The 17,749-nt window shown below is 46.3% G+C and overlaps 1 protein-coding gene across 3 annotated transcripts; it reads left to right on the top strand.

Annotated features, from left to right (window-relative positions):
• The first annotated feature begins 8,098 nt into the window (after positions 1-8,098).
• LOC106601623 (E3 ubiquitin-protein ligase TRIM35) lies at positions 8,099-17,159 on the top strand. Of its 3 annotated transcripts, XM_045715420.2 has the most exons (7): positions 11,717-11,823; positions 12,690-13,554; positions 14,494-14,589; positions 14,745-14,975; positions 15,119-15,141; positions 16,201-16,319; positions 16,473-17,159. In XM_045715420.2, exons 2-7 carry the CDS (start codon positions 13,153-13,155, stop codon positions 17,012-17,014), a joined length of 1,413 nt encoding a protein of 470 aa, XP_045571376.2. In that variant the 5' UTR covers positions 11,717-11,823; positions 12,690-13,152; the 3' UTR covers positions 17,015-17,159. The 3 variants fall into 3 exon arrangements, with proteins under 3 accessions (XP_082828611.1, XP_045571377.2, XP_045571376.2); XM_082972485.1 differs by lacking the exons at positions 11,717-11,823; positions 12,690-13,554 and adding an exon at positions 8,099-8,293; XM_045715421.2 differs by lacking the exon at positions 12,690-13,554 and having other exon boundaries at positions 11,466-11,823.
• Positions 17,160-17,749: the final 590 nt, after the last annotated feature.

The following is a 17,749-nucleotide window of genomic DNA, read 5'->3' as shown; positions in this document are numbered from 1 at the left end:
GCCCCCCCGCAGATACTCGCCCAAGCCTCCCCAGCTTCTCCCTCACCCAAATCCAGATAGCAGATGTTCTGAAAGAGCTGCAAAACCTGGACCCGTACAAATCAGCTGGGCTAGACAATCTCTCTATCTAAAACTATCCATCGCCATTGTTGTAACCCCTATTACCAGCCTGTTCAACCTCTCTTTCGTATCGTCCGAGATCCCTAAAGATTGGAAAGCTGCCGCGGTCATCCCCCTCTTCAAAGAAGTGACACCCTAGATCCAAACTATTACAGACCTATTTCCATCCTGCGCTGCCTATCTAAAGTCTTCGAAAGCCAAGTTAATAAATAGATCACTGACCATTTCAAATCCCACCGTACCTTCTCCGCTGTGCAATCCGGTTTCCGAGCCGGTCACGGGTGCACCTCAGCCACGCTCAAGGTACTAAACGATATCATAACCGCCATCGATAAAAGACAGTACTGTGCAGCCGTCTTCATCGACCTGGCCAAGGTTTTCGACTCTGTCAATCACCATATTCTTATCGGCAGACTCAATAGCCTTGGTTTTTCTAATGACTGCCTCGCCTGGTTCACCAACTACTTTGCAGACAGAGTTCAATGTGTCAAATCGGAGGGCATGTTGTCCGGACCTCTGGCAGTCTCTATGGGGGTACCACAGGGTTCAATTCTCGGGCCGACTATTTTCTCTGTATATATCAATGATGTCGCTCTTGCTGCGGGCGATTCCCTGATCCACCTCTACGCAGACGACACCATTCTGTATACTTACATTTTTTAAAACATTTTTAGTCATTTAGCAGACGCTCTTATCCAGAGCGACTTACAGTAGTGAATGCATACATTTCATTTCATACAATTTTTTTTTTTTCTGTGCTGGCCCCCCGTGGGAATCGAACCCACAACCCTGGCGTTGCAAACACCATGCTCTACCAACTGAGCTACAGGGAAGGCTACTTCTGGCCCTTCCTTGGACACTGTGCTAACAAACCTCCAAACGAGCTTCAATGCCTTACAACACTCCTTCTGTGGCCTCCAACTGCTCTTAAACTCTAGTAAAATCAAATGCATGCTTTCAACCGTTCGCTGCCCGCACTTGCCCGCCCGGCTAGCATCACCACCCTGGACGGTTCCAACCTAGAATATGTGGACAACTATAAATACCTAGGTGTCTGGCTAGACTGTAAACTCTCCTTCCAGACTCATGTCAAACATCTCCAATCCAAAATCAAATCTAGAATCGGATTTCTATTTCGCAACAAAGCCTCCTTCACTCACGCCGCCAAACTTACCCTAGTAAAACTGACTATTCTACCGATCCTCGACTTCGGCGATGTCATCTACAAAATAACTTCCATTACTCTACTCAGCAAACTGGATGCAGTCTATCACAGTGCCATCCGTTTTGTTACCAAATCACCTTATACCACCCACCACTGCGACCTGTATGCTCTAGTCGGCTGGCCCTCGCTACATATTCGTCGCCAGACTCACTGGCTCCAGGTCATCTATAAGTCTATGCTAGGTAAAGCTCCGCCTTATCTCAGTTCACTGGTCACGATAACAACACCCACCCGCAGCACACGTTCCAGCAGGTATATCTCACTGATCATCCCCAAAGCCAACACCTCATTTGGCCGCTTTTCCTTCCAGTTCTCTGCTGCCAGTGACTGGAACGAATTGCAAAAATCGCTGAAGTTGGAGACTTTTATTTCCCTCACCAACTTTAAACATCAGCTACCTGAGGTGCTAACCGATCGCTGCAGCTGTACATAGTCCATCTGTAAATTGCCCACCCAATCTACCTACCTTATCCCCATACTGTTTTTATTTTATTTACTTTTCTGCTCTTTTGCACACCAGTATTTCTATTTGCACATCATCATATGCTCATTTATCCAGTGATAGAGACAACGATGACAACGATCTGCTAAATTGTAATTATTCGCTCCTATGGCCTATTTATTGCCTACCTCCTCATGCATTTTGCACACACTGTATATAGACTTTCTTTTTTTTCTACTGTGTCATTGACTTGTTTATTGTGTTATTAGCTTGTTTATTGTTTACTCCATGTGTAACTCTGTGTTGTTGTCTGTGTCACACTGCTTTGCTTTATCTTGGCCAGGTCGCAGTTGTAAATGAGAACTTGTTCTCAACTTGTCTACCTGGTTAAATAAATGTGAAATAAAAAATAAAAAAATACTACAGAAATGTCAGCTAAAACACTACAGTTGTCACATCCTGACCATAGAAAGCTTTTATTTTCTATGGTAGAGTAGGTCAGGGCGTGACAGGGGGTTTTGTCTAGTTATTTTATGTCTATGTTGGTTCTAGTTTCTTTTTTCTATGTTGGGTTTTTTGTCTAGTTTCTGTATTTCTATGTTGTTGTTTTTTGGGATGATCTCCAATTAGAGGCAGCTGGTCATCGTTGTCTCTAATTGGGGATCATATTTAAGTTGTTGTTTTTCCCACTAGGTTTTGTGGGAGATTATTTTGAGCTAGTGTATGTTTCACGAAGTCACAGTGTTTTATTTTGTTTAGTAGTAAGTATCCAGCCAGGACGGGTTGTGCCAGCTCTACTCTCGAGACCTCCGGTGCGCCTCCACGGCACAGTATATCCTGTACCTGCGCCACGCACCCGGCCTCCATTGAGTCAATCCAGCCTGGTACGCCCTGTGCCTGCTCCTCGCACTTGCCCTGAGTTGCGTGTCACCAGTCTGGCACCACCTGTGCCAGCCCCACGCATCAGGCCTTCAGTGCGCCTTCCCAGTCCAGAGCTTCCGGCAACAGTTCCCAGTCCAGAGCTTCCGGCGACAGTTCCCAGTCCAGAGCTTCTGGCGACCGTTCCCAGTCCAGAACCTCCTGAGACGGCCTACAGTCCGGAACCTCCTGAGGCGGCCCAAAATCCGGAACCTCCTGAGACGGCCCACAGTCCGGAACCTCCTGAGACGGCCCACAGTCCGGAACCTCCTGAGACGGCCCACAGTCCGGAACCTCCAGCGACGGCCCACAGTCCGGAGCCTCCAGCGACGGCCCCAGTCCGGAGCCTCCAGCGACGGCCCCCAGTCCGGAGCCTCCAGCGACGGCCCCCAGTCCGGAGCCTCCAACGACGTCCCCCAGTCCGGAGTCTTCAGCGACGGTCCGCAGTCCGGAGTCTCCAGCGGCGGTCCACAGTCCGGAGTCTCCAGCGGCGGTCCGCAGTCCGGAGTCTCCAGCGGCGGTCCGCAGTCCAGAGCCTCCGGCGATGATCCACGGTCCGGTGACACAAAACCGGAGCCGCCTCCTATGCTGGCAGATAAGCAGGATGTGAGGGTTCTTCGTCCCGCACCAGAACCGCCTCCGATGCAGAAGGATCCACGGGATCTGAAGGTTCTTCGTCCTGCAACAGAGCCGCCACCGACATTAGACACTCACCCTAACCCTCCCTGTTTTTTTGTTGTTGTTTAAGGTTGTGCGTTTGGAGTCCGCACCTTTGGGGGGGGTACTGTCACGTCCTGACCATAGAAAGCTTTTATTTTCTATGGTAGAGTAGGTAAGGGCGTGGCAGAGGGTTTTGTCTAGTTATAGTTGGTTCTAGTTTCTTTTTTCTATGTTGGGTTTTTTATCTAGTTTATGTATTTCTATGTGGAGTTCTAGTTTCTGTATTTCTATGTTTTTTGGGGGGGGGGATGATCTCCTATTAGAGGCAGCTTGTCATCGTTGTCTCTAATTGGGGATCATATTTAAGTTGTTGTTTTTCCCACTAGGTTTTGTGGGAGATTATTTTGAGGTAGTGTATGTTTCACCTCTTCGTCACGGTTTGTTATTTTGTTTAGTAGTTTATTTGTATGTCTTGCATAGTTTTACAGTTATAATAAAATGTGGAACGATACACACGCTGCGCCTTGGTCTCCTTCGTACGACAACCGTGACAACAGTGCACAAAAAAGACTACCATTTTTATACTATAGTAAATACTACAGTATTTCATTTGTATAGACCCTGCACATTCCCCTCTCCCATATCCCAGTATGTGTAACCCGTAAGTGAAAAGCCTACATGCCAAGTATAGACTTTATATCTATCCTTTTGTTATGGAAGATTTGCTATTTTAGTGTTCCTCAAGGAGAAGCCTCCACTTCTATGTCAAAGATAATAAAACAAAAACACTTTAGCACTACTATCAAACCCTGATCTGTTTCACCTGACACCCCCTTCCTGGTGTCGCCAATTTTCCCCATTATCCCCTGTGTATTTATACCTGTGTTTTCTGTCTGTCTGTGCTAGTTCGTCTTGTTTGCCAAGTCATCCAGCGGTTTTCTCCTAGCGCCGTTTTTTCCCCAGTCTCTGTTTTTCCTCATCCTCCTGGTTCTGACCCTTGTCTGTCCTGACGCTGAGCCTGCCTGCCTGACCATTCTGCCTGCCCCTGACCTCGAGCCTGCCTGCCTCCCTGTACCATTTTGGACTCTGACCTGGTTATGAACTTATGCCTGTCCCCGACTTGCCTTTTGCCCCTTGGACTATAAAAGATATCAGAGCTCAAACCATCTGCCTCCTGTGCCTGCATCTGGGTCTCGCCTTGTGTTGTTATAACTACAGTGAATAATATAGTATATACTATTTTTTTACTACAGTATTTATACTATAATAAACTGTAAATACTACATTAAAGTCTGCAAAAACACTACAGTGAATACTATAGTATTCCTACCATAGTATACACTATAGTACTTTTTCAGGGGAAGTGTGTCACGTCCTGACCAGCAGAGGGAGGTATTGTATTAGTTTTGGTCAGGACGTGGCAGGTTTTTTGTGTGTTAAGTGTTGTGTTGGTGATTAGGACTCCCAATTGAAGGCAGGTGTGTTGAGTTGCCTTTGATTGGGAGTCCTATATAGGAGTGTGTGTTTTTCTTTGGGGTTGTGGGTAGTTGTTTTTGCACTGCGTGTTGTGTGCCTGCAAAACTGTTCCTGTCTTCGTGAGTATCGTTTATTGTTTTCCCTGTGAATGCTTTACTCTGATTCATTAAAACTATGAGTATCCACATTCCCGCTGCGCCTTGGTCCATTTTTGAAGACAGCTGTTACAGAACTACCCACCAAACCAGGACCAAGCGGCGGAGGAGGAAGGAGCAGCAGGAGTACAGCGTGATGGACCAATGGACTTGGGAACAAATCCTGGACGGAGAGGGACCATGGACTCAGGCTGGGGATTATCGCCTCCCGCAGTGGGAGATTGAAGCGGCGAGAGCGGAGAGGCACTATTACGAGGAGAGAGAGCGCAACGAGCGCGAGAAGCAGCCCTAATAATTTTTTGGGGGGGGCACACGGGACAGTCGGTGGAGCTGAGGTCGGAACCAGAGCCAGTCGGGATGACATTGGAGGTGAGCGAGGGGTATGAGGCAGAGACTGTGACGAGGTTAATGGGGAAATTAAGAGAGAGAGATGAGAGAGCTGCTAGTGTGGTGCATAAAGTACGGCATTCGCCCTAATGAGCGTGTCGTGGGAATGATGTCACCTGAGGCAGCTCTCCATACTCGTCCTGAGGTGCGTGCTGGTTGTCTGATAAAGACTGTGCCTGCGCCCAGAAACAGGCCTCCTGCATGTCTTCCCAGCCCGGCACGTCCTGTGCCTATGCCCAGAACCAGGCCTCCTGCATGTCTTCCCATCCTGGTCAAGCCCGTGCCTTCTCCACGGACCAGTCCTCCAGTGGGTCTCCCTATCCTGGTCAAGCCCGTGTCTCCTCCACGGACCAGTCCTCCAGTGGGTCTCCCTATCCTGGTCAAGCCCGTGCCTCCTCCACAGACCAGTTCTCCAGTGGGTCTCTCCACCCTGGTCTCTCCTGTGCCACCTCCTCAAACCAGGCCTCCAGCGGGTCTTCCCAGACTGGTGAGTCCTGGGCCTTTGCCCAGAGCCAGGCCTCCTTTATGTCTCCCCAGCCTGGTGAATCCTGAGCCGGATCTGCCAGAGTGGCCCGCCATGCCGGATCTGCCAGAGTGGCCCGCCGTGCCGGATTTGCCAGAGTGGCCCGCCTGTCCTCCGGCCCAGCCCGAGTGGCCCGCCTGTCCTCCGGCCCAGCCCGAGTGGCCCGCCTGTCCTCCGGCCCAGCCCGAGTGGCCCGCCTGTCCTCCGGCCCAGCCAGGGTGGCCCGCCTGCCCGGATCTGCCAGGGTGCCCCGCCTGTCCTCCGGCCCAGCCCGAGTGGCCCTCCTGTCCTCCGGCCCAGCCCGAGTGGCCCGCCTGTCCTCCGGGCCAGCCCGAGTGGCCCGCCTGTCCTCCGGGCCAGCCCGAGTGGCCCGCCTGTCCTCCGGCCCAGCCAGAGTGGTCCGTCTGCCAGGGTCAGCCCGAGTGGCCCGTCTGCCCGGCGCAGCTATCGGCGCCACCGAAGTGGGCGACGCCGAAGGTGGAGCGAGGTCCACGTCCTGCACCTGAGCCACATCCAGGAGAGGTGGGTTGGGGAGGGAGGGTGTAGCACAGTGCCGTCGTTGACGGCAGCCACCCTCCCTTCCCTCCCTTATTGTTTAGGGGGATATTTTTTGTTGTTTGGGGGTTTGTTTTTTCTTTTAGGTGCATTCCGGAGTCTGCACCTTGAGGGGGGGGGTACTGTCACGTCCTGACCAGCAGAGGGAGGTATTGTATTAGTTTTGGTCAGGACCTGGCAGGTTTTTTGTGTGTTAAGTGTTGTGTTGGTGATTAGGACTCCCAATTGAAGGCAGGTGTGTTGAGTTGCCTTTGATTGGGAGTCCTATATAGGAGTGTGTGTTTTTCTTTGGGGTTGTGGGTAGTTGTTTTTGCACTGCGTGTTGTGTGCCTGCAAAACTGTTCCTGTCTTCGTGAGTATCGTTTATTGTTTTCCCTGTGGATGCTTTAGTCTGATTCATTAAAACTATGAGTATCCACATTCCCGCTGCGCCTTGGTCCATTTTTGAAGACAGCTGTTACAAAGTGTGCCGAATTTTACTACTTAATGTAGATGTTTGAAAGAATTCTATGGGCCAGGAAAAGTGTAGTCCATGGTTTGGTTTTCTTTAAATAGGCACTACAAACAAGCCTCTGCTAGCTAAAAATCAATGGGACTGATACGGGCAACCATACAATTTTCTAAAATGTATGGCTTAATCAATTGAAATCAACTCAATCATGTTGTTTGACATTAGTTAGGGGATTTGTCAATAATACATAAATAATATTGCATGATTGCCCATATCACTTCCATAGATTTTTAGCTAGCTGTGGTGGATAATGTTAGCTGAAGTTTGTTGTGGCTGTTTAAAGAAAACCTAATCATGAATTGCCGTTTCTCCTGGCCCATAGACTACTTTAACAATACATATTTTTGGGGCAAATACCATACCAAAACAAGCAACCTACTGTACAACGGTCTCTTTTTTGTTGGTGGCCCACTCTTTGATGGTATGCATGTCTTACACAGCGTGACTTTAAAGTTGGTCTCTTCAGTCAGCTATATTGTAGTTTGGGTGAACAGCCATAAGTTGGGTCAGTTGAATGTCTGTTATTGGATGGCTTTGTGTGTGTTTGTGGGGCGGAAGGGGGTGGGGGGGTCTGTGTGTAGGTCTGTCTGTAGGTCTGTCTGTGTGTGTGTATGAGAGAGAGAGCTATAGAGATGTGGAGAGATAGAGAGGGGGAGAGAGCGATGGAGAGAGAGAATCAGTATCTGGGAATCAGTACCTGGGAATCAGAAGGGACGTGCATGCTACTCTTCAGAGGGGTCATCCAATGTAAAATTGTTCTCAATTGAATTATACTTTTTCTGTGAAGTGATAATGTTCTGTTCATGTGTAGATAAAAATAATTGTTGCGCAAATGACCTGTTCACTTGTGGATTCCCCCTTCTCCCATTCAATGCCACATTCAATAACACTGGATTTACCATGTCTGAGGCAACTGCAGCCTGTTATAGACACATGCATGCAATAAAGAGCTGTACATTCAACTCCAGCTCTGAGGTAGAATGGAGGCTAAAACTCTCCAGGAACACGTGTTTCCTGCTGTGCAGTATGTAGTGAGGTCTTCACTGTCCCATTGGACCTCAGCTGCCAGACCTGTGGCTGCAGCTTCTGCATACCCTGTCTGGATGAGTTCTGGGAGCAGCAGGGCTCTGAAGTATGTCCTATGTGCATCATCAAAAGACCTCCTCAGAAACCTCCACAGAGAAAGTGTGAGGAACATTGGATCAAACTGTCACTCTTCTGTGTCACAGACTTGCTGCCTATCTTTTCTGAGTGTCCTCTAACAGGGCAGTATGTGGACCACAGGGTGTACCCCATTAAAGAGGCTCTGGAGGACTGCAAGGTATGCTTAAAGGAGTAGTTTGTTATGGTCTGTTTCACAGATATCTGAATAACCTTAAAGGATAAGTTCAGTATTTTACAACTTAATGTTAGATGGTTCCTTAACCTGAAAGTAGTACATGGGCTTAGAGAAACCACAATCTATGGTGCAAACTTGAGCCACTGCTAGATGGAACTGATGGGGCAACTGTGCAATATTCTACATTTCAAAGTCAAATCAACTGAAATTAACTCCATGACTTAATTTGATGTTACTTTAAGGTGATTTGGTCAAAAAAACTTTAGAAATTATGCTGTTGCCCCAATCATTCTATTGAATTTTAGCTAGCGGTGGCTAATCTTAGCTGAAGTTTGTAGTGACTGTTTAATGAAACTCAAACCATGGACAATAGTTTCTCCTGGCTGATAGACTACTTTCAGGGTTAGGAACCATCTAACATTAAGTTGTAAAATAGCCTAAAGATAAGGCTATTTATGTCTCATGCATGATTTATTCAACATTTTTAGTACCTTAAAAGTTTGGGCTGTAACACCCAGTTTTTAACCTCAGCCGCCATTCCTCCTTGGCTCAGTGTGAAGTCGGTCACTCATGTCAGTCTCTTCAGTCAGCTATATTGTAGGGTGGGATGAACCACCATATGTGGGCTCAGTTGATTGTCTCTGTCATTGGATGGCTGTGTGGGTGTATGTGTCAGTAGTACCTGGGAATCAGAAGCGTCCCAGTGTCAGCGCTGGTGTACATTTGCATAGTAGCTGGAGTCCATCATTGAAGAGTCTCTGTACTTACTTCATGCTGCTCTTCAGAGGGGTCATTCTGTCAGGGAAATTGATCTCAGTTGATTTTTTTGTTGTACTTTTTACCCTTTTTTCTCAACAATTTTTGTGATATACAATTGGTAGTTACAGTCTTGTCCCATTGCTGCAACTCTCGTATGGACTTGGGAGAGGCGAAGGTCGAGAGCCACGCGCCCTCTGAAACACGACCCTGCCAAGCCGCACTGCTTCTTGACACACTGCTTGCTTAACCTGGAAGCCAGCCGCACCAATGTGTCAGAGGAAACACTGGCAACAAGGAGTCGCTAGAGCATGATGGGACAAGGACATCCCGGCCGGCCAAACCCTTCTCTAACTCGGACGATGCTGGGTCAATTGTGCACCCCCTCATGGGTCTCCCTGTCGTGGCCGGCTACGACACAGCCTGGGATCAAACCCGGATCTGTAGTGATGTCTCTAGCACCGCGATGCAGTGCCTTAGACCGCTGCGCCACTCTGGAGGCCCTCAGTTGATTTCAAATTTTTTTCTGAGGTGATAATATTCTTCTCAAAAGGTAGTTAATTATAATCACGAATGATAATAATTTTCCAGTTCAGGTTCTCTTTTGGCACAAATTACAGTGGCTTGCGAAAGTATTCACCCCCCTTGGTATTTTTCCTATTTTGTTGCCTTACAACCTGGAATTAAAATAGATTTTTGGGGGATTTGAATCATTTGATTTACACAACATGCCTACCACTTTGAAGATGCTAAATATATTTTCTTGTGAAACAAACAAGAAATAAGACAAAAAAAACTGAACTTGAGCGTGCATAACTATTCACCCCCCCCAAGTCAATACTTTGTATAGCCATCTTTTGCAGCAATTACAGCTGCAAGTCTCTTGGGGTAGGTCTCTATAAGCTTGGCACATCAAGCCACTGGGATTTTTGCCAATTCTTCAAGGCAAAACTGTTCCAGCTCCTTCAAGTTGGATGGGTTCCGCTGGTCTACAGGAATCTTTAAGTCATACCACAGATTCTCAATTGGATTGAGGTCTGGGCTTTGACTAGGCCATTCCAAGACATTTAAGTGTTTCCCCATAAACCACTCGAGTGTTGCTTTAGCAGTATGCTTAGGGTCATTGTCCTGCTGGAAGGTGAACCTCCTTCCCAGTCTCAAATCTCTGGAAGACAGAAGCAGGTTTCCTTCAAGAATTTCCCTGTATTTAGCGCCAGCCATCATTCCTTCAATTCTGACCAGTTTCCCAGTCCCTGCCGATGAAAAACATCCCCACAGCATGATGCTGCCACCACCATGCTTCACTTTGGGGATGGTTTTCTCAGGGGGATGAGAGGTGTTGGGTTTGCACCAGACAGAGCGTTTTCCTTGATGGCCAAAAAGCTCAATTTTAGTCTAATCTGACCAGAGTAGCTTCTTCCATATGTTTGGGGAGTCTCCCACATGCCTTTTGGCAAACAACAAATGCTTATTTTTTTCTTTAAGCAAAGTCTTTTTTCTGGCCACTCTTCTGTAAAGCCCAGCTCTGTGGAGTGTACGGCTTAAAGTGGTCCTATGGACAGATACTCCAATCTCCACTGTGGAGCTTTGCTTCTCCTTCAGGGTTATCTTTGGTCTCTATGTTGCCTCTCTGATTAATGCCCTCCTTGCCTGATCCGTGAATTTTGGTGGGCGGCCCTCTCTTGGCAGGTTTGTTGTGGTGCCATATTCTTTCCATTTCAAAAAAATTGATTTAGTGGTGCTACGTGGGATGTTCAAAGTTTCTGATATTTTTTTATAACCCAACCCTGATCTGTACTTCTTCACAACTTTGTCCCTGACCTGTTTGGAGAGCTCCTTGGTCTTCATGGTGCCGCTTGCTTGGTGGTGCCCCTTGCTTAGTGGTGTTGCAGACTCTGGGGCCTGTCATAACAGGTGTATATATACACAGATCATGTGACACTTAGATTGCACACAGGTGGACTTTATTTAACAAATTATGTGACTTCTGAAGGTAATTGGTTGCTTCCAGATCTTATTTAGGGGCTTCATAGCAAAGGGGGTGAATACATATGCATGCACCACTTTTCCGTTTGACATTTTTTTAAAACAAGTAATTTTTTTCATTTCTCTTCACCAATTTTGACTATTTTGTGTATGTCCAGTACATGAAATCCAAATACAAATCAATTTAAATGACAGCTTGTAATGCAACAAAATAGGAAAAACGCCAAGGGGGATGAATACTTTTGCAAGGCACTGTAGATATTCACTTGGGCTGCTATTCAATGTCACTATAAAATTCACACTTGATTTACAAAGCTTGGAGTAAAATAAACGTCAGAGGGGCGAAGGCTCACAGGCCAGCGTAACCATATCTGAGCCACTGCGGCCTATTATAGATGCATACCAGAGTCCAGCTCTAGCTCTGTGGGAGAATGGAGGCCAAAGCTTCCACTCTCCTGGAGGATGATGATCTCTCCTGTGCTGTATGTAGAAAGGTCTTCTCTGTTCCCGTGGTTCTCAGCTGTCATACCTGTGGCTGTAGCTTCTGCAATCTCTGTCTGGATGAGTTCTGGGAGCAGCAGGGTTCTGAAATATGTCCTCTGTGCATTATCGACTACCCTGGAGGTCCTCAGAGAACGTGTGAGGAACACAGGGACAAACTGAAGATCTTCTGTGTCACAGACCTACAGCCTATCTGTGATTATCATTGGTCAGTTGACCATAAGGATCACAAAGTGTACCCAATAGCTGAGGCAGTGGTGGACTGCAAGGTAAGCCGCGACAGCAAATCTATTTAGTGTTTAAATCTTTTCCCAGTGCAGGAGTTGATCCTTGTGGGCTAACTCCCACTACCCAAACTATTAGGTTACTATAATAATAGTTTCGGCAACCAGAATGCACATTCAGCTAAATGCCACTAAACTTTAATGACTTCGTCCCCAATAAATAGTCCCTAAGTGTGCCCAAAAGTGTTGCTGTTTTGATGTTCCTCTTCTAAAACCCATGATTCTGATTTGAATGAGAGCGTCAGGCACCAGAAAGCTGGACAGAACAACAAAATGAATACATTAAAGGGATAGTTTACTTTTTTTAAAGTTTGGCTTATTTTCAACTTTCCTAGGGTGTTGTTGTTTCCACCAAACGGTTTTAAAGAGCTTGCTGGTTATTTAGTAACATCCAGAAACAACAACACCCTAGGTTGAAAATTAGCTAAACTTTTTAAAAAGCAATCTATCCTTTTAAGACATTATAGGTCTTACAAATGCATTACAACCACAGCATAATGAATTATACCTGTAGGCTTTGGGTAAAGTGTTACCAACAAATGCAGGTTAGTAATTTACAGTGACTTAAATGGACTTATTTAGGACAAAATAAAAAAAAGAGTAAATTAAGGCCCGTTTGTACAACAATTTAGTATTTTAATACATCTTGGACCCTGGGCTGTTTTTAGGACAGGGATTTGTCAAATGTTAGACCCAGCACTTAGTCAAGGCTAAGTTGGACTGTGGAAAACTTTGCAGGGGTCAGTGGAGGGGTATTTTCTTACCCTCCTCCCTCCCACCTAATACATTCTCTCCATCTATTAATACTCACCATCTTCCCATCTTTTCTTGGTTATTGTGTTTCTTCCCAGACATCCCAGATGGACCGTATCATTCTTATGGAATACGCTGGCCCCACCAGTCTTGTGACTTATTAAATGATCAAATGATTATTGCATCACCCTCATCAAAATGTAATTGGCTGTATAAGGCAGACCCCCTTGCATCATCACTCTGACGTGCCAATCTCCCCCCTTTCCAACAACACTGATCTCAGAACACTGCGTCAATGAAATGGGACTATCACTCGCTCTCTGGTCTTCCTTCAAAGATATCTGGTGGATAGCTGTGATTTATCATGCAGTGGGAGGTGTTTCTTTGCATATCCACTACTCAAGCCGATGGAAGCCCTATGGACATATTCATTTCCTTTAAGCATTAAAGTTTAACTGAGGTAGACCCCAGAGAACCCCGGCAACAGCGGTGGGAGGAGCACAGTAACCTTATCTGACCCTGCTGCTGCGCCAGCCCTGTTTTAAAAACCTGACAGGCAGAATGGCGTCAAGGCACAGCGAAGACAATCTCTCCTGCCCCCTCTGTGGAATTATCTTCAACCAGCCCGTTGTGCTCTCCTGCAGACACAGGTTCTGTAAAACATGCCTTCAAGACAGCTGGAGTACCCAGGATGGTGAGGACGACTGCCACTTCTGCCCTCTATGCTGGAGACATTCCTCCATGAATGAGATTGTGGTAAACACCATTCTGGAGAAGACCTGCGAGTCCTTCAAGAAGGAGATGAGCAGCAGGAATAACCCTATGGTGTGTAAGGAACACGGAGAGACACTCTCACTCTTCTGTCTGGACGATCTGCAGCCCATCTGTGTTGAGTGCCAGACGTCGGTGGTACACAAGGGGCACAGGCTCTACCCCATTGGGGAAGGTGCACACGACTGTAAGGTAGGCGAGCACAACCTTGGTTGTCTTCACCGTGCCGTCAGTGTCACTGTCACCGAATGTGTCTCTCATCAGCCATACCCTCGCTCTTAACTTTGCTTGTCAGAGGGAAACTAACTTTCATCTGTACGTTCAGTCTCATCTAACCTCCAGCTGCCATCCTTTACCGCCCGCATTGTCAAATAACTTGCACAAAACTTTCACAAGTTGCTAAACCAGCAGCACTTCTTTCATCATGAAAAGGAATATATTACTTTTTTAGTTTTTTGTTTGACAGTTTTGTTTTGTAAAAACGTGTGTGTTATAGAAACCATCTTTGACACAGTGGGATGGTTAACAGGGGGGTTTGGAAAAGTTGATCATTCTTTTAATAGATTCATATGTTGGGTTGGTCGATGCTTGGGCCCCTGGGAGGAATGAAACCAGATCCCAGGTCTCTCAAGTGTACCCCTCTACATTCCCCTCCTCCCCTGGCCCACCAGCTGTCTTTGACCCTGTTTTAGGAACAAGAAACATTTTAATGTTAGAATTTAATACTCAAAGACAACATCAACAGAGCATGGATCATGAGCTCAGTGTGCCTCAATGCAGAAAACTCAATGTCCAAACTTTCTACATTGCTCTGGCACATTGACTTTCTGAATCTGTGTGTAGTCTTTTGTTTCATCATCGTCTCCACCCTCTCTGTCACTCAGTCACATGATCCAGACTCTATTAATGTTGCCCTGGCATTAGCTAGGTCCAGCTATCAATTGATTTGGATCTTCCAGTCAAGGAGGTATTGGGAACTTTTACACATGCAGCTGAATGCTGTGATGGGGCTGCGATGCAGCGGTACCTGACAGATGAAACCAACACATTGTGCTGTTGACAGCCTGGCTTATGGCCAGCCTGACCCTGTAGTATGTGTTAAAGTGTAAATATCTTGCCATTACATTCCAGGAGGAACTCAAGACTGCATTGACCCCATTGAAGGAGAAGCTGCAGCTGTTCAAGAAGGCTATGGTCGTCTGTGATCAAACGGCAGAGCACATCAAGGTGGGGTATTGTATTTCTAGCACTTTAGAAAGATTTTGATGGTGTCCTATCTGGATCAATACATCTTCTAATGCTCATGGAACACATCATCAGTAATGTAACCTGGGTTCATTGAGTGTTTCAGGTCTTTCATGTCTAAACATGTCTAATTCCAGAACCAGGTTGAGCATACTGAAAGGCAGATAAAGGATGAGTTTGAAACCCTTCACCAGTTCCTGAGAGATGAGGAGGCAGCCAGATTGAATGTTCTGAAGGCAGAGGAGGATCAAAAGAGTCTGCTTCTAAAGGAGAAGATTGAGGAGATGTCCAACGAACTGATATCCCTCTCAAACACCATCAGAACCGTAGAGCAAGAGATGAGGTCTCCGGACATCCCATTCTTACAGGTATACACAGTATGAAGTTAAACCCTACTTACAGTACAAAGGGAATTCCCATAGCAAAATAAAGACTAAAATATAGAAACATAACATGCATGTGGAATATTGTAGCTGTCCATCTAAAAGTGATACATTTACTTGCTTTTCAGAACTACAAGGATATCATCAAGAGGTAAGTAGAGTCAGGAATAGCCATTCGTTTGACCCATGGGTTGATGTCATGAGCTAACAGAGGCAAAATACAAAAATAGACAGAGACCCATACTGCCTCACTATCGTGTGCCCATAATATACTAATGAAAACAGTCATCTAGCTAGTGAATGTGGCAGACACATCTAAGGCTAATGTGTGTTTCCAGATTCAATTATTATCTTTACTTAGGCCTAGAATCAATCAGATAGATCTTTAACCAGCGATAGCCGACACCTGCATTGCTGATGTTTTGGCGGTGTCGAAGGTGTAGCTGTGTTGGAGCTGTCAGAATGGTGAGCAGATGCTCTTGATCATAGTCACACCCCTCCCACTCACGTTGAAAGTTTAAAATGACAAAGTTTAGGCAATATAGAAATAATGACACTCAAATAGAAAATCATAAAACTAAATAATAACAATTTGTATCAGCCTAATTGAGGTGTAGATTACATCTCAAACTCCAGTATTCTAAATTGTAAACAAGGCGTCTCCGTGCAGCCAACAGCAATGTCCACTTTAGGTGTAATGCCAGGAGCCGCTTGTGTATTTGACAGCTCTAACACAGTTCCATCTCCGACATCGCCAAAACAACTGCTATGCGGATGTCGGCTTAAGCGTAACTGATTGAAAAGAGCCTTTAAAGGTAGACTCAGCGATATGACGCAGGTGCACAAAGTAAACAGCATACAATAACTAAGAGCGTTGAAGCGCGAGGGTAAACTTCTTAGCTGTTTTGGTCCCTACCACACTCTAACAGCATGAAGCAAACCCATGCACACATAGATACTCTGTATGACTGTGTGAAAGTCTTGCATCTCGCTCATCGCAATATCTGCGGTGCTGCTCGTGGGCAATGTCATTTCACTGAGTCTACCTTTAAAAAAAACAGATCATCATGTTAAAATGAACTTTACTTTGACACAAAATAGCAATAAATATGATACAATCCATCATACATCAATTTCATGGTAAAAGAAGATATATTTTCGCTGGTATAATAGACAGGATATGAGTCTTCACTGAATGTTGTCATTTCAGAACCTGGCATATGCCGCTGGATCCAAAGATGATTCCTGGAACTCTGATTGATGTGGCAAAGCACCTGGGTTCTGTAAAGTTCAACATCTGGGACAAGATGAAGAGCATCATTCAATATAGTGAGTATTAATCAAATATGAGTCAGTAGAAGTGACTGTACTGTTTCCTCACAGGAAATAAAGTTATTCTATATATTCAATTTAATCTCAGTTCTGCCCTTTCGATCATCTCTGTCATCCATTTGAGGCTCATCTCTTCTCCTCTCTCCCCAGCTCCTGTGACTCTGGACCCCAACACAGCCGCTAGCTGCTTCATCCTGTCTGAGGATCTGACCGTGGTCCAGTGCTGCTCCCAGGTCTTCAAGCTCCCAAACAACCCCGAGAGGTTTGACATCAGCGCTGAGTTACTGGGCTCTGAGGGATTCTGCTCTGGCCGCCACAGCTGGGAGGTAGAGGTAAAGGCTAACACGTACTGGGTGGTAGGCGTGGCCAGCGAGTCCATCAACAGGAAGGGCAAGCACGTGCTGACGCCAGCCGAGGGCTTCTGGACTATACGCTTCCGCAACGGCGAGCACAAGGCGTGCACGGCACCGTGGGCACCCTTGACCATGATGAGGAAGGAGCCCCAGGTCATCAGGGTGGTGTTGGACATGGACAGGGGCAAGGTGACCTTCTTTGACCCTCGGGAGAGGACACCCCTCTATACGTTTACAGACGTCATCTCACCCCGGGTGTTTCCTTACTTCTGCACGGCCTGTAAGGAACACCCACTGAGACTGCTGCCCGTCCGGCTGTCTGCTGCTGTGGAGCTCTAGAGGGCTCCATGGGGGTTCATTACTAACAAGCAGTGGAGGCTCAGTTACTTACAGATAGATCCAGTTGAGTTTACTACCTAGTCCTAGATGATGGAGGCTGATCACTTGGAAGGGACAGTCTGGAATAAAGCATGTAATGGTCTTATGTTTGTGAGTATTATGTGTCTACTGATGATATACACTGAGTATACCAAACATTAGGAACAACTTCCTAATATTCAGTTGCACCCCTTTTGTGCTCAGAACAGTCTCAATTTGTCAGGGCATGGACTCTACAAAGTGTAGAAAGCATTCCACAGGGATGCTGGCTCATGTTGACTCCAATGCTTCCCACAGCTGTGTCAGGGTGGCTAGATATCCTTTGGGTGATGGATCATTCTTGATATACACAGGAAACTGTTGAGCGTGAAACACCCAGCAGCGTTGAAGTTCTAAACATACTCAAACCGGTGCCACTGGCACCTACGACCATACCCCATTTATCTTGCCCATTCACTCTCTGAATAGCACACATACACAATTGTCACAAGGCATAAAAGTCTTTCTTTAACCCGTCTCCTCCCCTTCATCTACACTGATTGAAGTGGATTTAACAAGTGATACACATAAGGCATCATAGCTTCACCTGGTCAGTCTATGTCATGGAAAAAGTAGGTGTTCCTATTGTTTTGGACAGTCAGCGTACATGTTGACTTGAAAAGTAGCAAGTCTTGAAATAGGTAGACCTGAAACTAG

Source organism: Salmo salar, chromosome 03 (assembly GCF_965601325.2).
Source record: "Salmo salar chromosome 03, fSalSal1, whole genome shotgun sequence".
Taxonomy (NCBI): domain Eukaryota; kingdom Metazoa; phylum Chordata; class Actinopteri; order Salmoniformes; family Salmonidae; genus Salmo; species Salmo salar.
The sequence above is the reverse complement of the archived record's forward strand: the minus strand, read 5'-3'. Positions and strand labels throughout refer to the sequence as shown.

Excerpts from the sequence above, each read along its gene's own strand:
- LOC106601623 (XM_045715420.2), top strand. The coding sequence starts at position 13,153 with ATGGCGTCAAGGCACAGCGAAGACAATCTCTCCTGCCCCCTCTGTGGA. Across the intron at positions 13,555-14,493 it reads AAGGTGCACACGACTGTAAG|GAGGAACTCAAGACTGCATT; the intron begins GTAGGCGAGCAC and ends ATTACATTCCAG. Across the intron at positions 14,976-15,118 it reads CGGACATCCCATTCTTACAG|AACTACAAGGATATCATCAA; the intron begins GTATACACAGTA and ends CTTGCTTTTCAG.